The sequence below is a fragment of the Podarcis cretensis genome (genome assembly GCF_951804945.1).
Source record: "Podarcis cretensis genome assembly, chromosome: 15".
NCBI classification, from domain to species: domain Eukaryota; kingdom Metazoa; phylum Chordata; class Lepidosauria; order Squamata; family Lacertidae; genus Podarcis; species Podarcis cretensis.
In genome coordinates this window covers 22,803,384-22,824,653 of record NC_137185.1, presented here as the reverse complement: position 1 = coordinate 22,824,653, position 21,270 = coordinate 22,803,384, and the positions used below count along the sequence as shown (strand labels likewise).

Below are 21,270 nucleotides of genomic sequence, written 5' to 3'. Positions count from 1 at the left end.
AAAAGTAAAAATGCTGGAATTCTTTAACACAGCTGCCAGTTACCTTGGATAAATTTTGATAGTGGTTTGGGCCTCAGTGGACCCATATTGCAAAAAGCAAGTAGCTCTTGGGTAGCATACAACCACTTTGATATTTGAAGAACTTCACTGGAAGAAGAAAACCCCTTGAGGTGAATGGAGCTTGTGAAAATAACTTTTACCGTAACTTGGAGGTGAACAGCTTTGGCATTCCCCGGGGCCATTTTGTTTCCCTGGCAGTGGCCTGTGGACTGCATGTGTATTTTGCCACACAAGCCAATCCTCCCATGGCCAACCTCTATAATAAATTTATTGTTGCTGAACTGTTAGGGATTGCCTGTTCTAGAGCACGTGTACAGAGGTAAGCTGGTGGGAAGAGTGTTGGACCAAGCTTAACAAGACTTGGGTTGATGTTCTCCTTCAGCAATGAAGTTCTCTGGGTAATATTGGGCCAGAACTTTATCCTTCCTACCCCATGGGCCAACTTTACTGGTGGGTTGGATCACCCACTGTCAATCTTCTGATGTCATATTGAAAACCAGGTGATTGGCAGGTGGGTGGTCCAGCCGTCAAAATTGGCCCACCGGGAGATGAAGATGCTACACAAAGCAGGATTGAGCTCCATGTGCACCCCCAGATGGGGTTCAGTTCTGCTTTGTGTAGGGTTTCAGTTTTGCTGGCTAGTTCTCAGTGAGAACTACTTGGTGTACCTCAACTGAGATGGTTTGAAGTCCCCACGCGTCAGTTGAACAGGCTAGAATAGGCCAGATGAGAAGAACTGGTGAGCCAGGTGTGGATTCCCCATGCCTGGCCTAACTTACTTTACACAGTCCTTCGAGCTCCCTCTCCCTCTCCCTCCCTCTCTCTCTCTCTCTCTCTCTCTCTCTCTCTCTCCCCCTCTCTCTCTCTCTCTCTCTCTCTCTCTTTCTCTCTCTCTTTCTCTCTCTCTCCATTGAAATATGGACTTTCTTGCAGGTGTAATTGCGGGTTAATTCATTTTTTACTACACTCTGATTAAAATGCGGTGGAGCTAACATCAGAAAGAAAGTCAGTCCATCATGGAGAAGCAAATGAAATTAATTTTTGGCAAGGGCAGGTGGGAGGGGGCGTAAAGATAAATTCTTTCAGCATCTGGCTCTCAGGCTGTGTTGCTGCCAGCTGGCAAGGCCCCCTGGGATGCATTAACATGTTCACAGGTCCTCCAGTGAAAAAGGGCATACTGTGAGATATTTGAATTCTGCTAATAAGAGCCTTTGTTTAAATAGCTGCATTTCCAGAACATTTGGTGCTTTAGCTTTTTTTTCTAATTGTAAAAAAGTAGTTATATAAATACATATGTATATAAACCTACACTTGAAGGGCACATTTCCTTCTCCTCTCTTCCCCTTGCCCCTCGCCTCTGCTTTTTCCTGGCTCAGTGACTTTGGCTTCAAGCTGAGTGAAGACTTGTCATTAGAAGTTTGTGTACCAGACCCTGAATTTGCCGGCAAACCATCTTCTCCCCCTGTGCCGTGTCCCATTGGTTCAACTTACAAGAAGACCAGAGGGTAGGTGACTGCCTTGATGGCATGCATTTATCCATTATTATTATTATTATTATTATTATTATTATTATTATTATTATTAACATTATATACTGCTCTCCCTCAAAAGGCCACAGGAGGGCCACAGGTCGCCCACCTCAATGTAAGCAGGATAGTTGGTTATATGTCAAAGGTGGGTCACGTATTCATGTAAGATAAGATAGGGACGTGGGTGGCGCTGTGGTCTAAACCACTGAGCCTCTTGGGCTTGCTGATCAGAAGGTCGGCGGTTTGAATCCCCGCGACAGGGTGAGCTCCCGTTGCTCTGTCCCAGCTCCTGCCAACCTAGCAGTTCGAAAGCACAACAGTGCAAGTAGATAAATAGGTACCACTGTGGCGGGAAGGTAAACGGTGTTATTGTGCACTCTGGTTTCCATCACGGTGTTCCGTTGCACCAGAAGCGGTTTAGTCATGCCGGCCACATGACCTGGAAAAGCTGTCTGTGGACAAACGCTAGCTCCCTCGGTCTGAAAGCAAGATGAGTGCCGCACCCCATAGTTGCCTTTGATAGGACTTAAACGTCCAGGGGTCCTTTACCTTTACCTTTTCCCTTCATGATGCCATTCTTTCCAAATGGATTCAGAAGAAGGAACGGGTTTAAGAGGGAATGGGTTTGTTCTTCCTATGGGTCTCAGTGGGACTGGCTACCAAGTCAGTGTGCTTAGATAAGAACATAAGGAGAGCCTGCACAATTAGTGGACGCAGAGCAGGACTGCAGCATTAACACCCTTCACTTTTCTGTGTTAGTTACCGCAAGATCTCTGGAGACACTTGCTCAGGGGGGGACGTCGAGGCTCGGCTGGAAGGGGAATCTGTACCATGTCCATTAGCAGGTAAGTGGGAAGGAGACAGTTCCCGCCCCCCACTAGAACCACCAAGCAGAGCAACTGTTCTAGCCAGAGGAGGTGGAGACCAAAGGCTGCATCCAATGTTCTCTTGTCTGCTTCATCTGCAGAGGAGAATGAATTCATTCTCTACACCACACGGTACTCCATCCACCGATACGACCTCTCCTCTGGGATCAGCGAAGAGCTGCCGCTGACGGGGTTGCGAGGGGCAGTGGCGCTTGATTTTGATTATGACCGCAACTGTTTGTACTGGGCCGATGTGACGCTAGACATTATCCAGGTGAGTTTTGCCTTCTGAGCTTCTTTGGTGAAAGTTTTTGAAGAAAGGTGGCGCCGTCTAGGAGTTCCAGGGATAGTTGCAGCCATATGGATTAGCAAGGGCGTATTGTTGGGGGCTGTTTTAGAGAACAGGGCATCCTAGGACAGACTCGCTTTTGGTCAAGGATCAAAGATGGTGGGCAAAGATATACATGCAGGGATATCATAGAGTTGGAAGAGACCCTGAGGATCATCTTGCCAACCCCCTGCAATGCAGGAATATGCAGTTGTCCCTTACGGGAATCGAACCTGCAACCTTGGTATTGTCAGTGCCACGCTCTAACCAACGGAGCTACCCAACGCTCTTAAAAGTGAGTTAGATATCGTAGGGAGCCTATTTCATTCTGAGGGCCACTTTCCCTTCTTGGCAGCATTCCAGGGGCCACATGCCAGTGGTGGGCGGGGCCAGAGGGAAAAGTGGGTGGGGCAATGGATATAAGTTTCACCTTTGCACACTAGGGTACTTTATAGACACATTCACATGTCCCTCCGTCCAGGCAAGCAAGAGACAGGATCAGAGTTTAAGGACACATCCAAGCCAGCCAAAAACTTTAATGAATGACTTTAAATAGTTTTTTGACCTGATCTTCAAAATATGTGTGTTTATAGATTTTTTTATTTCATTTTGTAACCCATAAAAACGTCAGTAATTTTTTTACAAACCAGCAGCAGCTGAAACATTTTCCAAGCACAGCGCATTAAAACCAGCCATTGCAAGACTGTGCATATTTCCCTGGGGGAGAGAATTCTAAAGGTGGGAAGGGGACAGCACCGAAAAGACCCTGCCCTTGTTCCCTGTCATTCTTAGCAGTGCTCACAGCTGAGCCAGACGATGCTTCTTGCTTGCCTGAGTAGAAAAGGGTGCCTGTGGAAACTAGGCTATGATGCAAAGGTGCAATTTACACTCACTGTTGTGCTCAAATTTGCCTCACCTACCGCCAGCATGTGCTCCCCAGAAAGTGTTCCAGATGGAAGAAAAGTTTTTCCAATGCTTGATTCAGGGATGTGCTTGTTTTCTATATCTCCAGTCCCCCTTTGATTTTCTCTGTGCTTGTACAGGAATTGAACTCATTGATGCTTTAGATTCCTTGTTCTTATTTATTTTCAGCGCCTGTGTCTTAATGGGAGCTCGGGACAGGAGATCATCGTCAGCACCGGTCTGGAGACGGTCGAAGCGTTGGCCTTTGAACCCATCAGCCAGCTGCTGTACTGGGTGAACGCTGGCATTCCAAAAATCGAGGTATGCGTCTCTGCGCAACCTGGATGTGTTCTTGCCCAAAGCAGCAACACCTCTTGGAGCTCAGTGGAAGCCGGGAGGGTCAAACCCAGGAGGTCAAAAAATAAATTAAGCCAAGAGCCAGTAAAGACTATCACTGTCCAGGCAGAGTCCCACCCTGAAGCTTTTATAGCTTTTCCTGTCAAGGAGAGCTAGCGGCCAGCCAAGACAGGCAGGGCCACTGTAGAACCTTCACTGTCCTTGCCACTTGGTGCATCTGTGCACGGAGCCACAGGGTTCTGTTTCCTATCATGCCTGGCCATTGGCCATGCTTGGCAGGGCTGATGGGAGTTGTAGTCCAAAACACCTGGAGGACACCAGGCCCGAGAAGGCAGACTAGGCAGAGCATAAGTTGATCCTAAGGGAAAATTAAGTTCTCCTTTCCTTCCTGCGAGCCATGTATCTGAATGTATTTTGTTGCTGTCCTGAAAAGCTCTTGAGTGGGGCCATTTTGGCCACATGAGGAGCATTTCCCACAGCCTGGATGTCGGAAATAGTTTGTCATCATTCCCTCTGTCAGCCTTGGCACATCTGTGAGCTGAAAGTCCCCACACACCACTTCTCTCCAGCTGCTTCCTGGTAACCAACCCATTTGCCCCAATAAGGCTTGGTATACAGGTGACCAGAAGGCTGAATCAACAGACAGATTAATCCAAGTTAGTGGCAGGAAGCTGTTCGCTGTGCTTTTACAGAGTGTGTTCTGGCTTTTGCTTTGCGTTTATCTATCTGTCTATCTCAGTAGAGCAAGTGGCATAGGGCAGCATTATAACCTTCTTCTTCCTGCTTTGGTCAGGTTGGGAGTACAAGGCTGGGGTGGGCAGAGATGGGATTCGGATCTACCAGTAGATCTCTGGGTTGTTGGCAGCAATTTGGGAAGAGATCCTGGCTCCCAGTTGTTCAGCAACAACAACGAAAAGCTCCATCTTCCTCCTTTATGAAGCTGGTGAAATGAGTGGGCAACTTCTGACCTGCAGGGCCAAACCTCATTCTGTCAATGCAAGGATTCATATTTGCACATGTGCTCCATATATATATATATATATATATATATATATATATATATATACCTGGCAGAGACACATGCCCGACTGGCATGTTCTCTCCCTCCTGGTCGATCGTTCGGGAGCTTCAAAAGCTTTCTCCAACCCGAACATCACAGCGACCGATGCCTTGGAGACATCAGCACACTTAGGGATCTGCAGAGTATTCGCAGTTTGCATAAGAAGCTCAGTAGCTCAGCATTTTGGCTAATCTACTTTTATTTACATATAATACACTTGGATCTTAGCTCCATCCTCTTTCTCATCAGACAGCAAAGAGAGAGAACAAAGGACAATAGTCCCACTTCACAAAACACAGTAGTACCAAAACATCCTGTCTCCGTCACTTCCCACACTGTGGAATGTAAACATACACAGTCATGTGATAGACAGCAATCCCATGACTGCAGACACAGGGAATGAATCTCCAACACCTGCAACCTTCTGGAGCAGATTGAGGTTGCGGGGAAGAAGGATTGGAGTGAGTTCTGTCATGCAATCGTAAATCCTTTGCTAAAGGAACACGTGCATTGAATACTGCCCACTGCCCACATCCTTGGCTATAAGCCTTTGGAATGACTATAATGTTGACCAGTCTGTACAGGAATAGTGCTGCTGCTGCTGCCCATGATGACAGCCAGATATGCTCCTTATTTCTCCTCTTTGTGGTGTCACACTAGGTCGCGAACCCAGACGGAGACTTGAGACTTACGGTGTTGGATTCCTCTGTGCTCGAACGGCCACGAGCCTTGACTCTGGTACCTAAAGAAGGGTAAGTGAGAAGTCAGAAACACTAGCAGCCAGATTTGTAAGACTCTGGGTGGAATGGTGACCAGCTCCACAGGGTTGCTGGGAGGATGAATGGTGCGAGGGCAGGACTGGAATTAATGCGTCCTCTTTCAGGGTGGTTAAATATTAAGCTTCTGCACTTAAAATCTCTCCAGAGACTAATTTTAGCAAACTTACTGGGGTTTTTTCCCCCCTGCACCTCCTTTTCTGAAATATGGTAACATGTAGTGTAGTGATGTTATTGTTACGGTTCTTTTGTTTTGTTTGGAATTACTTTATATATTTGTACAGTTTATTTTTGAATACTGTTCACTGAGTCAGGGGAGGAGGAGTCCCTCTGGTGGGGGGCACATTGTGCTCCTGGGTTAGTTTGCCCACCTTTGGTCGCCACCCTGCACTCAGCTCTCACCTGTGGCTCCTAAAAGCTGTCAACATGCAACAGTGGCCACACCCCAGGAAATGGCTTCAACTGGCCAGCTAAACCAGATGAGGGTAGCCAATGGGTCTCTAACCCTCAGTGAGTTAGGGATTTTCCCTGCATGCGAAGACAGGCTCCGGCAGATTGAGTGGACAAGACCAATAGTCTCTTGGCCAACTGCCAAGAAGGTGGTTTCTGCCCATGCTCTAGAGGGCAGTGCGGGGCAGATGGGGCTCATCAACCTAGGAAGATAGCCCATCTAGAAGATGGAAAGCTCTGATCCTAAACCCTCCACTGCCTTGCGAGATATCTTTGAGGGGAAAAAAGGCTAAGGAGTAAACCCTACGCAAATTTGTAGTGGAGTCCCTAAGATGGTTGATGGTACGCCTCTTATTGGCAACTCCTGGCTGGTGCTAAACTTATCACTCTGCTTTCCTTTGGACTACATCAGTGAGGCCGAGAGGCAGGTCTTGTCATCTGGGCAGTCCAAGACCTCCATACACCCTGCCCAGGCTTGCACCCTGTGGAGGTCACTCCGGTGCTGCTAATGCAGCGGTTTGACTTCACCCCCGAAAGCGCACTCCATTGTCCCTTGAGACAGACGCCAACCACAACAGCCATTCATTGACCTTAATAAAGAGATTTGGATTGATTGATCGTGTAACCGCGGAGTGCAATTCATTTATGCAGAGTGTAAAGTAATGCTTTTGGTAACGGGGAGTACATTTTTCTCCACTGTGTCCAGAGAGCAGTCTCAGCACAGAGAGAAAGCATGGAGCTCTCAGACCCTTGAACAGATGCTACTCCTTGCTCAAGAGACAGGGTTGTTTTGGAAAGGCAGGGAAAACCATTGCCTCTAGTGAAGTTGGAAGTTAGTTCTGTCCGTTGACCAGGAGGAGAGACCTCCTAAATTCAGGGAAGGGATGATGTTCAGTGATGGGGCACTTGCGTTTAATACATGTGCAGTCCCTGGACTCTCCAGGCAGGGTTAGGAAGGGCCCCTGTCTGAATGTTGCTGCCAGTCACTGTAGCCCAGTGTTTCCCAACCTTGGCCTCCAGCTGTTTTTGGACTACAATTCCCATCATCCCTGACAACTGGTCTTGCTAGCTAAGGTTGATGGGAGTTGTAGTCCAAAAACAGCTGGAGGCCCAAGGTTGGGAAACACTGCTGTAGCCCATTGGTGGACTCCATTTCCCATTACTCCTGGCCTGCATGGCCAGTGTTCTTGGATGATGGGAGTTTTAGTCCAACAGCCACTGGAAAGTCACAGGATCCCTGTCCCTGATGTGTCTGACTCGGTGTAAAGCAGCTCCTTACGGTTGCTCCAGGGACGTGCTGAAGAGCAATAAATCTCTTGTAACGTCCGTAATTTGCCTTCTCAGGCTGATGTTCTGGACAGACTGGGGGGACTCCAAGCCTGGCATTTACCGCAGTGAGATGGATGGCTCTTCCCCGACTTGCGTTGTCTCCGAGGGAGTGAGGTGGCCAAATGGCATTTCGGTGGATGATCACTGGATCTACTGGACGGAAGCCTACATGGACAGGATCGAGCGCATTGATTTCAACGGCTTGCAGAGATCGGTAATTCTGGACAGCCTCCCGCATCCTTACGCCATTGCTGTTTTTAAGGTATTCCTTCATTTAAAGCTTTCGTATTTTATCCCTCTAACATGTTTCTCTCGCTTGGACCAAAATCTTGGGCTGGAGAAGGGATGGGGATCCTGTGTAGCCCTTTGGATGTTGTTAGACTGCAGCTCCCAGTATGCTGAGCTCGGGCTGATGGAGCTGGAGTTAGGGGAAGGGCCCAGCTCAGCAATCTACCTTGCGTGCAGAAAGTCCCAGGTTCAATCTTCTCGGAGCAGAGCTGGAAATGCCCCCTCTCTGAAACCCTGGAGAGCTGCCATCAATCAGTGCAGATGGTGCTAGATGGACCAATAGTCAGAACAAGGCAGCTACTAGTCTGTGCCTTCTAGCCTGGGTGTCAGTTCAGACTCGGCACCGTTTCTTGAATCGAAATACACATGGCACCAATGGTGAATTTTCCTCCTAATACATAAGGACGTAAGAAGAACCTTGGTCCATCTAGCTGAGCATCCTGTTCTCAGCAGTGGCCAACCCAATGCCATCAGGAAGTCTGCTAGCATATTTCCAATCAACCGGCATTCAGAGGCATTCTGTCTCTGATACTGGTGGCAATGTAGCCATCATGACAATGTAGCCATCTATATAATAGCTTCAGATAAGAGATTGTCTTCTGAACCACAGCAGAGGAGGAAAGGCTTAAAATCCCACCCTCCCAATGCATGCCCTGAGTCCATTAATTATCTGCCCTCTCTGGCTGATTGTATCTGCGTTTAAAAACAAGCAAACCTTCAACTTAAATGTAGAGCCACCTTTCTCCTGTCAAGTTTGGCCTTCTGCTCCTCGGATCGATGGCAGAGCTTCTAGAGCTTTGGGTGTGTGACCAGGTGAAGTGGGTTGGGTCTCCCCAGTTATGCAGATTCATCCATTGATGCAGCATTATCTATTATCTATCTATCCATCCATCCATCCTTCGAAACGTATATTGTAAGTAAACTTGATTACAAGTAAAACATCCAAGCAGTTTTCTAAAGAAATGAAAATACGTGCCCAATAGAAGTGCAAGTTAAAAAACAACAACAGATCCTTTTAAAAAGCAAAATATAATTAAGACCAGCATTTGAACTTAAAAGCAGGTTAAAACACATGTTGGTCTTATAGAGATCTGGAGAGCCTTGCCTGAGCAAAAATGTTGTTTGCAGGTGCTGAGAAGAATACAGTGAGGATTTCTGGTTTATGTCAATAGGCAGGGAGTTCCAAAGTGTGGGTGCTTTCACACGAAAATATCCATTTCTTACAAATGCAGAAAAAAAAATGTGGATAGGTGCCAGTTTTGCAGATTATCCTGGGGTGATGAGGTGAAGTTGTTGGTTGACTACCCCCCATGATGGGGTCCCCTCTCACCCTCCTCTGAAGAGATCCATCCACTTCTGGTTCCAGGCTGGCCCTGATAGGAAGGAAGGTGCATTGACATGGCACTCCCAGAGAAACCCACATCACTCTATTGGTATAACTAACAACCTTAAAGCTATTGCTGAAATCAGTTAGGGTGGACTAATTGATCCCAGGATAGATACAGAAAGCGTTTAATGTTTGTGTACAAGCCATAAAAGTTATGTTCCAGTCAGCCAGTTTCCAATCCCCCTCTGGGTACCTTTGTCCAGATCAAGGTTATGGGGTTGCCCCTGGCAACCTGATAAAGAAAAGATGTCCTTCTGTACAGGATGTCCTTGCAAGCACAGCGAGAACTGAGAGTAATATATGGCAATTATATTGCTTGTTTAACAAGAATATCTGGAATTTTTGGGGGGGGGGAGTTTTGCGGAGCTTGTCAAGTGAAAGCATCACAGTCCTGATTTCTCTATCAATATAGAGGAGGGATGTGCAAATTAGGTACAGCTTCGCCCTTTATAGTGGGAAGAACCTCCCTTCCTCCTCCTCCTCCCCAGTTTTGGTCCTGCCAGCTCCATACCAATAGGAAGCTTTGGTGTCGAAATTCCTCCTCTGTTTGCATATGAAAAAACTGCCTTATACCACCTCATCTTGCCCACTGTTGCCTGCTGTGATTGGCAACAGCTCTCCAGGGTTCCCATTGGAGAGTCTCTTCCACCAGCCATTTCTGGGTTCTTTTTAACTGGAGATGCCAGGGGCATACCCAGGGACACTTCCACTCACAAGGCATGTGCTTGCATCGCTGAGCCGAGGCCTTTTTGTAGGGACATGTATAGATTCTAGGAGACGATGTATTTATTAGATATTATCCTTTCTTCCTCACATTTGTGAGTTCAGCAGAGCGCCATCCCTTTGCAGCTTAAAAGGAAGCATCACAGGCATCGTTGGTTCGACTGTATTGTAAATACCTCACACTTTCTTCCTTTGCGTTAATGCTGCGTTGAATTGTATGGCTTTAAGTCTGCTTTGAGCCGCTTTTTGAGCTGACTTGCCAGAACTTGTGTGGTGTAGTGGTTAAGAGCGGTGGACTCATAATCTGGTGAACTGGGTTTGATCCCCCGCTGGGAGCCAGTGTGGTGTAGTGGTTAAGAGTGATAGACTCGCAATCTGGGGAACCGGGTTCGCGTTTCCGCTCCTCCACATGCAGCGGACTAGTCACACTTCTTTGAAGTCTCTCAGCCTCACTCACCTCCCATAATGTTTGTTGTGAGGGAGGAAGGGAAAGGAGATTGTTAGCCGCTTTGAGACTCCTTAGGGTAGTGATAAAGCGGGATATCAAATCCAAACTCTTCTTCTCTTTTTTCCTGCATTGCAGGGCTTGCATTAGTGCAGGTATGGCCTAACTTGGCCCTCCAGCTGTTTTGGGACTAATGAAGTTCCCTTCATTCCCTTCATCCCTGACCACTGGTCCTGTTAAGCTAGGGATGATGGGAGTTGTAGTTCCAAAACAGCTGGAGGGCCCAGTTTGGCCATGCCTGCTTAGTGTATTTGTGTTTGTAGACTAGCTGACCTCCAAGCTCTGTTCCCATTGAACAATTCTGCGATTCCTTGGATTAGTTAACATCTGGAGGGCATCACATTTGCGAAGGCCATATTAGATGGAGTCGGGGAGGGGATAATGGAACAGTAATTGATTGCTTTGGATTGGAGGCTGCCATGGCCCTGACTGGTTCTGGAGCAGCCAACTCGACAATGTGCTTCATTATTTTGAAAAAGGAAGAATCCCATAGGGACATAGGAAGCTGCCTTACACTGAGTTTGACTATTGGTCCCTCTAGCTCAGTATCGCCCAGGCCAGGCATAGGCAAACTCCGGACCTCCAGATGTTTGGGACTACAATTCCCATTACCCCTGGCCACTGGTCCTGTTAGCTAGGGGTGGTGGGAATTGTAGTCCCAAACATCTGGAAGGCCGGAGTTTGCCTATGCCTGGTCCAGGCTAATTGGCAGCAGCTGTCTGCAGGATTTGAAACAGGATTCACACTCAGGCCTACCTGGAAATGCCAGGGATTGGACCCGGGACATAAAATAGAGTTGGAAGGGACCCCTCATCTAGTCCAACCTCCTACAATGCATGAATCTCAACTAAGGCATCCATGGTCAAAGAAGGAGAGTCCATCACCTTCCAAGGTAGTCTGTTCCACTCTCAAACAGCTCTGACCACCATAAAGTTCTACCTACTTTTTCATTAGAATCTCCTTTCTTGTAGCTTGAAGCCTTTGGTTTGGGTCCTGCCCTCTGGAGCAGGAGAAGACAAGCTTGCTCCATCTGCCTTATGGGTTGAACCTGGGACCTTCTGCATGCAAAGCAGATCATCTGCTGTTGAGATACAGCTCTCCCTCTTACAAGAGTAGTGCAATGGGATGAAATGGCACAGTGTAGTGGTTTGGTGTACAAGCAGTGACCTGGGATGGCTTTCATCTCATCCACAATTTCGCAAGGTAGCCTCAGCCAAGCCTCAGTCCCCAACTATAATATGGCGATAATCACACTGATTTACATTGCAGAGCTGTTTTAAAGATAACTGAGATAATGTACATGACACATGAAATTCATAATATAAATGTTAAGTATGATTGTTGCGTTCATATATCTAAATGGTACTTGCTTTGCTTGGTTTCATTTGTGTGTGTGTGTGTTTTAGTTTATCTGCAGTTGTGATTCTCATCAAACGTTATTGCTTAAAAGATAAGAGGTTTGCTTTTCAGAATGAAATCTATTGGAACGATTGGTCGCAGCTGAGCATTTTCAGAGCCTCCAAACACAGCGGGTCCAAAATGGAGACGTTGGTTGACCATCTCAATGGTGTGATGGATATGAAGATCTTCTACCGAGGAAAGACAGCAGGTATTTCTTGACCGCTGGCGAGCATTGTTCTGTTTATTCCATTTCATGATCTCCCTTGATAAGAGAAACAAAATCTTGGCATACAGAGGTTGGACCTGCAACAAAAAGTTGTAGGGTGAAGTCCTTCTCTTTGGGTTGTTCTCCTTTCCTCCTTCTTCTCCAGGGTTTCTTCTGCCTCCCCACAGTCAGTCAGAATTCAGTTAGTGCTGAGGATGCACAATCCCCATTGGACTGTTTTGGTTCCACACAATTTTATTTAATTGTTTTAGTATGTGTGTGTGTGCGCATGCACACCCATTACGGATGAGATGTTAATGTTTTCATTTTTTTCCCTGCATTGCTATGGAAGCTTGAAATGGAAAGCCTCTTGTTGATTTAAATCAGGGGTGGGGAATTGCAGGCCTGGGGGACAAATGTGGCCCTCCATAATTCTCATTCTGGCTCTTGGAACTCTCCCTCTGCCAAACCCCTCACCGGTCCTGCTTAGCAGCCTCCTTGAGTGTTTTTAACCTTCCTGGAATGCGCCCTTGAACTACGAAAATCCATCTTGCACGCCTGGGTGGAGGATAGAGAAGGTTGTGTGTGTAGAAACTAGCCTATTGCACAATGGTAAAATGTACCTTATGTTCTGGCGTATGAGACGACTTTTGAACCCTGGAAAATCTTCTCCAAAGTCGGGGTTGGCTTATACGCTGGGTATGGTTGTGGCAGGTGGTGGCGGCTGCGCAAGAGGCTGCGGGCTGGAGAGAGTTAACCCGCACGGTGATGGCTGCGCGGGAGGCTGCCAGGCAGTGGCTTCCCACCCACTCCATTCCAAGCCCTTGCCCTCTCACTCGCTCGCCCACCCTGCCACCATGGGGACCGCCGGATAGCAGGCAGCTATCCCGAAGCAGCAGTCTCCGATTCCCGCGGCAAGGTGGTGTGCGGCTTCGGCCGGGGCTCCATGGAGCTGGGCATCCCCACAACTGCCAGAACTACCAGCTAGTGAGCGCAGCCTGCTGCTTTGCTGGATGGCCGATCGGGGCTCACTCGCCTCGGGCTGCTGCTGCTGTGATGGCAGAGGCAGCGGAGGGGTGCACGCTCTGCCCCTGGTGGCAATTGGTGGATGGCGCTTGGCGGGCTTTAGGTTGGGGGGCTGCCTCTAGTTGGCTGCAGTCTTATACGGCGAGTATATCTCAAACTCTGTATTTTAACAGGAAAAGTTGGGGGTCGTCTTATACGCCGGAAAATACGGTAACCTTATTGTCCTGCCCACTTTTGCTGCCCGTGTGGCCCCTGGAAGATGCCCCGAAGGGAATGTGGCCCTCGGGCTGCAAATGCTTTCCCCCACTGTTGATGGAAATAAAATCATGACTCAGTGGCTTATCCTGAAGGAAGATCTCTGGAAGCTGCAGGATTTTACAAGGTGTCTCTCTCCCCCTCCTCTGGACAGGGCAGAATGCTTGCATCTCCAAACCTTGCAGCCTTTTGTGCCTCCCAAGATCAAACAACAGCCGAAGCTGTAAATGCCCTGAGGGAGTTGCCAGCCATGTGCTCCCATCTGGAGAAGTGAGATGCGATTGCCCGCCTGGGTATCTCTTGAAGAACAGCACCTGTGTAAAGGAAGGTAAGAAGCACACCTCCACACTTCTCTGCGATGTGTGCATCTCTTCTGTTTGTGCATGTCTGCACTGCAGGATTAACAGTAACTCTCTCTTAAGGGAAACCGGGAAGTGTAGTTCTGTTAGCTGTTAGGAAGAGCTAGGGCAGTGTTTCCCAAGCTTGGGTCCCCGGCTTTTTGTTGGACTACAGTTCCCATCATCCCTGACCACTGATCTTGCTAGCTAGGAATGATGGGAGTTGCAGTCCAGAAAAACAGCTGGAGACCCAAGTTTAGAAAACACTGAGCTAGGGCTTTGTGGAAGCCTGTCAAACTACAATTCCTGGAGCTTGCCGGAAGAGTACCCATAACAGTTACTGTGGTACAGAAACTGATATAAATGTGTGCTATACATACTCATTTATTTCATAAAATGTTTATACCTCTTGATGGTGAAAAAAACCCAAGCAAACTTTAAACAGGTTTATGAAAAGAATAAAACAATCAATTTAGCAGTAAAAACAACAACAACCAGAAACAATTAAAACAAACAATCAGCTAAAAAGCAGTTTAAAACACCTGACAGCTTTCTATCACAATCATAATCATAATCACAATCACAATCATAATTTATCATTTATACCCCATCCATTTGGCTAGGTTTCCCCAACAGAATAATATTAATAATAAATAAAATAAAAAGCGATAAAAAATCAAACATTAAAAACTTCCCTAAACAAGGCTGCCTCCAGATGTTTTCTGAAAGTCAGATAGTTTTTTATTTCTTTGGCATCTGATGGGAGGGTGTTCCACAGGGTAGGCACCACTACCGAGAAGGCCCTTTGCCTGGTTCCCTGTAGCTTCACTTCTCACAGTGAGGGAACTGCCAGAGGGCCCTTGGCACTGGACCTCAGTGTCGGGGCTGGGGTTGGAGACACTCATTCATGTATACTGGGCCGAGGCTTGAATAGGCTTTCCTAAAAATGTTTTTAGCAGGCGCCAAAAGAGTACAGTGAAGGCGACTGCTTGATGTCAATAGGTAGGAAGTTCCAAAGTTCGGGTGCTACCACACTACAAGATTGATTCCTTACAAATGTGGAATGAGCGTTATGCAGCACCTGTAACGATGCTAGTTCTGCAGATCAGAGCAGTTGAATGGGCATATTTCGGCTAAGGCAATCTCTCTGGTAAACTGGTCCTAAGCTGTTGTGCTATTTCTCTTACAGGGCTAAAACCTGCCCCTTGTCTACGGTGAGGGGCCAAAGTTCCAAACTACTATGAGAATTGTAGCTCTGTGAGGGGAATAGGGGTCTCCTAGCAGCTCTCAGCATACTTAACAAACCACAGCCCCCAGAATCCTTTGGGGGAAGCTACGTCTGTTAAAGTGGCATGACAGCTCTTTAAATGTATGGTTTGGATGTGACATGCTAATGCTGTGCTGGGACCTGGCTTCTTAACGCTGCATTGTTCATTGAAGCCTGGCTGTACTTTCCTTTTAATTTTTTGTTTGTCTGCGCTGGTTTCCTCACCTGCCCCTCTCTGCCGCCGTGTACCAGAAAACACCTGTCTCTCCAACCAGTACAGATGTTCCAACGGGAATTGCATCAACAGCATTTGGCAGTGCGACAACGACAACGACTGCGGGGATATGAGCGACGAGAAGAATTGCCGTAAGTCAATGTCGCCTCTCTGGTTCCCTCAAGTTGATTTGCACGGGAGCGTACACCAGACAGTTCCCTTTCTTGAGAAGCTTTTTTGATTTTTGGCAAGAGGAAAGGGAAGTGTGAGAGGAGCAGGAAAGACATATAATATATACAGGTGCAGTTCTATGCGCTGAGTGTCCTAATTCTTCCAGCGCTGTTGTGTGGCTTGATATCCTTGATGCCTTACCAGGAGCTGTTCAGTGAGTCTCAAAGTTCAGGTTATGACGGGAACTCACAGACAAGCGGCACAGGCAATATTGGATGTTGCTTCAGCACTGGTTAGACTTCTGCTGAGCATATTTATAGCTGGTGTTGCTGCTGCAACTCTTCCTGGCCTGTCATCATAGATCTCACCCACAGCACACAAGGAGTCAGGTGTCTTCAAGAGGAGGACTCAGGTGCTGTCACCATTTTAAGTTTCCAGTCAGACATGCTGCAGCCTCCGAACACACGGCTGACTTAGGCCACATGGGGTAGTCTCTTTTTTAGTTTAGGAGCACTTTTAAAGAGAATGAGATATTTCTTTTTTTAAAAAAAATATTGAAGCAGTGGTAAGTCTGCTTCAATTTGGAATTTGTCTCAATTTGGAATTTGCAGACTGCAAAAGTTGAACCACCAATGTAGCTTGGGGTGTTTGTGTCTTCCAGCTCTGGTAGGCAGCAGCTCTCCAGGGTTCCAATTGAGGTCTTTGTGAACCCGGTCAAATGAAATCCTTTACCTGCAGGCAATGGTAACTGGATTTCTGGTCCCAGAGCTACAACTTTGCTCTGGCTCTCTGCCAAGATTGGGGACAGAGTCGTTGTAGATCATGGCATGTCGAAGACACAGTTCAGACAGGGAAATTTTAAGGATGGCCACATGGAATGGCTCCCCACTATCTGCCAGGAGAAACACGCTCCTACTGCCTGGGTTTATTTTAATAAAGCTCCTGGCCTCTCATGGTGATTCGTTTAGGCTCTCCAAATATTGCTCTTTCCTCCCTTCCCAATAGCAACCACTGTGTGTGATGTTGACACTCAGTTCCGGTGCCACGAGTCGGGGACCTGTGTACCACTGTCCTACAAGTGTGACCTGGAGGATGATTGTGGAGACAACAGTGACGAGAGCCACTGCGGTAAGTGTGCCAGCACCGTACATCTCAGGGGCTCTTTGCACATATGATGGATTTGCTGCTTAGGCAGTGTGTAACCCAGGGTCTGCCAACCCTTTTTGGGCCAGCGGGAGAATTTGAAATTTTGGGAAAGCGCGCTGTGGGCGCCAGTCACAAAATGGCTGCCGTGAAGGTGTGGCTGCCACATCTTAAAGGAGCAGAAAAAAGAGGCAAAATGGCACAGGCATTACCCACCCACGCTGCCCTGCCTCATTGTTGTTGTTGTTTACTTACTTACTTACTTATTTTTATATTTATATTCTGCCCATCTGGCTGGGTTTCCCCAGCCATTCTGAGCTGCTTACAGCACATATAAAAACATAGTAAAACATCAAACATTAAAAAGTTCCCAATACAGGGCTGCATTCAGATGTCTTCTAAAAGTTGTGTAGTTCTTTATCTCCTTAACATCTGATGGGAGGGCATTCCACAGGGCGGGCACCACTACCAAGAAGGCCCTCTGTCTGGTTCCCTGTAACTTCACTTCTCGCAGTGAGGGAACCAGCAGAAGACCTTTGGAGGAGGACCTCAGTGTCCTGGCTGAACAATGAGGGTGGAAACGCTCCTTCAGGTATACTGGGCTGAGGCCATTTAGGACTTTAAAGGCCAGCACCAACACTTTGAATTGTGCTCAGAAATGTACTGGGAGCCAGGCGAGATCCTTTAGGACCGGTGTTACCTGGTCCCTGCAAGCAGCTGCCCCATCAGTAGGGAAATGGTATAGCTTTCACTATAGCCCAGTACTTTGTATTTGAATTCTCACACTCCCTTCCCCGGGTCTTTTCCCCCTGCCTCTGTGTTTGCAGAAACCCACCAGTGCCGCGAGGATGAATTCAGCTGCAACTCAGGGATGTGCGTTCGCCTGTCATGGAAGTGTGATGGGGATAACGATTGCCGAGATTGGTCTGATGAAGCAAACTGCACTAGTGAGCTCTTTCCCCCCATTTTATGCAAGCAATAAATCCTTGGTGGGAATTGATAATGACCTGATTATTCTTTAGCATTTTGGTTTGACCACATATTTTGTTTGTTTTTTTGTTAAAAGCTACTGGAGAATTATTTTGCACTTGTGGGATAATCTTCAGTGGCAAAATACTGATTTTTCTATCCCTCTCCTTTGTGGGATAGAAGTTTAACAATTAAATAAAACAACTCTTGATTCCCTTTTCCTCTCTTTTTGAATACAAATTCCCTGCACATCATTTTAAATGTATTATGAGGAGGCAGTTCATAAATATTAAAACTAATGCTACATCCCTTAGGAAGGACACGTACCTATGCATGTCCAAGGAAATTATGGAGGGGAGAAAACAGAATTGTTTGTAAGAACAACAAGAAGGAATGGTAACACTTATTCAGAGCAAATTTTCCAGGGCTTAAGCACTGAATTCTAGCCCCAGGATTAAAAAATATTCTACATACACACATATACACACAACTTGTTCTGCACACCTCTTGACTTCTACACAAGAGGGAAGAAACTAGAATTCAGCAATGGAATTATCAGTCTCTTGCCAGTGAAGAGAGTGAATCTTTCCCCTCAACAGCAAAATAATTCCCCTCCCCCCCCCCATGAAATCAGCGCCTTGGTGTTTTCCTCACTGTTTTTGCCAAGAAGGAATTAAGGGGAGAAAGGGCAGGAAAAAGATAAGCTCTGAGGGGAAAGAGGAGGCTGAGGAGATAGGCTGCTTTTGCTTTTTGTATTTGATGCTGGTGAATTGGGGCACAGCTGGAAGAAAGAGGGAGGGAAGAAAATAACTTAAAAGCCTGAGGAGAGGAGAGAGACAGACAGGCGAAGAGCTGTGTCTAAGTAGGTATGCTCTGAACCAAGGGAGGAAGTGAACTGTGGCCTCTGTGGGAAAGGAGGGGCAAAGTCTTCCTTTGAAACCTCAGAGTCTCCTGCCTTTGAAGAACCTGCATGCATAACAAACTGAGTGCCCCGTCACAGAATTGGGGTCGCTCCTCACAAAGTTGCTTAGCTGTTACGATTTCTATTTACTAGTCACTTCCCTCACGAAAGTCACCCAAAGCGACTTACAATAGAAAATACCAAAACCAATTTCAACAAACGAAACCAATAAAAACCTAAGGAAACACGGTCTGTGCAAATGAAAGACAGGTCTTAAGAGATCCTGCCCCACTAAAAGAGGCCACAAGGTGCTTCAAATTAAGGGCCAAATGCCTGAGGAAAGCTTTTGCCTGGCACATAAAAATAGATAAAGATGGCACCAGTTGAGCCTGCCCAGGAAGAGCATTCCACAAGCAGGGAGCCACCACTGAAAAGGCCCTTCTCATGTTGCCATCCTCCGGACCTCCCGTGGAGGTGGCTCACTGAGATGGACCACGAATTATGATTACAGGGTCCAGGTTGGTTCATCTGGGGAGAGCTGATCCTTGAGATATCAGGGCCCGAAGCCTGATATTATAAGGCTCTGTAAGTTGAAACCACCATTTGGAGTTGAACACAGATATTTTATTGGCTCTCACTTGACTGTATTTGTCTTCACGTCCCTGAGGGCTGTCAGGATGGAGCAGTTGGTATTCTCACGGCATAGGTACTCGAGGGACATACATAACATTGCAGTGGCTTATCTTTCTTGCGAGTTTCCAAGAGTGATAGGACAGCAGCCCACTCTGAAAAGTCTGTTGTTGTTGTGGAATGTTATTTTGTTAAGGCCTGGCTTGAAATTATCTGAGGATAGCAGTTATTTTAGAAGCAGCTCATCTGGCGGCTGTGCAGGCTGAATTCATGCCTCTTATCAAAAATAATTGCATTTCACAGTGATTCTTAATAGAATATTACTGCCGGAAGAGCATAGCAGCTTAGAATATCAGGAAGCACGTCACTTGCATGTTGGCAGTAAGTAGCGTGCAATTCAATTATGGCGAACGTTACTTCCTTTCTTGATAAATAGAGTCCTGGCAATATATTTTTATATATTGGCAATATATTTTTTTCACTAGCAATATGAAATCCTAAAAGCTCATCATCTTTTGCTTCCTTAACCCAGCCTTGTGCTTTACTTCTGTGGCACCTGCTAAAGGTCTCAGTATGTAGACCTCAAAACCCCACAATATACAGGATACATTTTTCTTCTCCTGCTGAGTCCCTGTTTGTACTGGCTCAGCATCTCCATTATTGAACATGCCTCCTTAGATATGTTGGTTTAGTGGGGGGGGGGGTATATAAAAGGAGTATTCCTGGATGCCAAGATCCACACTTGGGAAAGTACTCTTTGATGAGAGAACCCCAGCAGAGATTTAAAATCATGAAATAAGGGAAATGTGGCAATGTTAGACTTTTAAAATATACCCTTGTAAGCTTCCTTGTAATCAACCACGGGTCTGGAAACCAAATCTTATGAGAAGTGGTTTGAGGGAGTTGGTTAAGTTTAGCCTGGAGAAGAGAAGACCTGAGAGGTGATACGATAGCCATCTTCCAATATCAGAAGAGGCTGTCACATGGAAGATGGATTAAGCTTGTTTTCTGCTGCTCCAGAGGGTAGGACCTGGACCAGTAGATTCAAAGCACAAGAAAAGAGATTCCAACTAAACATTGGCAAGAACCTTCTGACTGTAAGAGCTGCCTGACAGTGGACTCCCCCAGAAGGTGGTGGACTTCGCTGGAGGTTTTCCAACAGAGGTTGGATGGCCATCTTTCAAGAGGTCCAATGTTTTTCCTGCATTGCGGGGGGTTGAACTAGGTGACCCCTCCAATTGTGCACTTCTTTGATTCTGGCATCTTCATGTAGGGCTGGTAAAGACTCCTTCCTGAAGCCCTGGAGAGCTGGAGCTGATGGGCGTAGGGAATACTGAGCCAGATGGACCAATGCTCTTGAGTCGGTGTCAGACACCTTCCTGCATTCTTACCGCTTAAGGTCACCTCTCAATGGTGTCTCCGCTGTTTTTGCTTTTCAGCAGTGTACCACACTTGCGAAGCCTCCAGTTTCCAGTGCCATAATGGGCACTGCATCCCCCAGAGGTGGGCGTGTGATGGTGACGCCGACTGCCAAGATGGATCTGATGAGGACCCCACCAACTGTGGTATGGGAGGGGCTCTCAGCTGCACTGGGGAGGGTGGAAGATGGTTTCCCTCTGCCTAAATGGACAGTCCGCAGCACACTCGAGGAGAGAAGGAGGTCTTGGGATGTTTGGCTGAGGACTAGGTCCCTTAATACAGAGTTAGCTAGCATGTTATTGGACTACAACACCCATGTGTCCAGCCTTCGTGGCCAATGGTCAGAGCTGATGAGAGTTGCCGTTTGAAACATCTGGAGGGTGCCATGTCGACCACACCAGCCCTATTAGGAGGTTTCTCTCATTCACTGCAGCCTTACCTTTATCTAAGGGTAAAACATGCTATGGGTTGGCCTTCCTAGGTATGATTTCACGTGTCTCTTTCTGGAAGAGAGAATGTGGAGTGAGGTACTCCTCCCACTCATTCCCACCTCAGCATTTAGACCAACTTTCCATGACATTCGGCCCTTCAGATGTTGTTAGACTACAACTCCCATCAGCCCTGACCTTTTCCCATGCTGGCTGGGACTGCAGCATAGTTTGGTCTACCTATTGGCCATGATGGCGGCATGGGTCTCCATCTTCCAAGACCTAGGCCCAAAAACTCAGTCCATCTGAATGCCACTGAACAGCTGTTGCAGCTGATCTCCC

At 47.1% G+C, this 21,270-nt stretch overlaps 1 protein-coding gene across 1 annotated transcript in view; it reads left to right on the top strand.

The window, feature by feature from the left end:
- SORL1 (sortilin related receptor 1) overlaps positions 1-21,270 on the top strand; it is a 115,585-nt gene that overhangs the window by 62,512 nt on the left and 31,803 nt on the right. The window contains exons 15-26 of the mRNA XM_079954896.1: positions 1,437-1,565; positions 2,349-2,434; positions 2,557-2,729; positions 3,876-4,007; positions 5,764-5,855; positions 7,674-7,920; positions 12,032-12,170; positions 13,603-13,776; positions 15,306-15,419; positions 16,444-16,566; positions 17,409-17,528; positions 20,521-20,646. Coding sequence (XP_079811022.1) covers positions 1,437-1,565; positions 2,349-2,434; positions 2,557-2,729; positions 3,876-4,007; positions 5,764-5,855; positions 7,674-7,920; positions 12,032-12,170; positions 13,603-13,776; positions 15,306-15,419; positions 16,444-16,566; positions 17,409-17,528; positions 20,521-20,646 — 1,655 coding nt within the window. The remainder of the gene's footprint in view (positions 1-1,436; positions 1,566-2,348; positions 2,435-2,556; positions 2,730-3,875; positions 4,008-5,763; positions 5,856-7,673; positions 7,921-12,031; positions 12,171-13,602; positions 13,777-15,305; positions 15,420-16,443; positions 16,567-17,408; positions 17,529-20,520; positions 20,647-21,270) is intronic.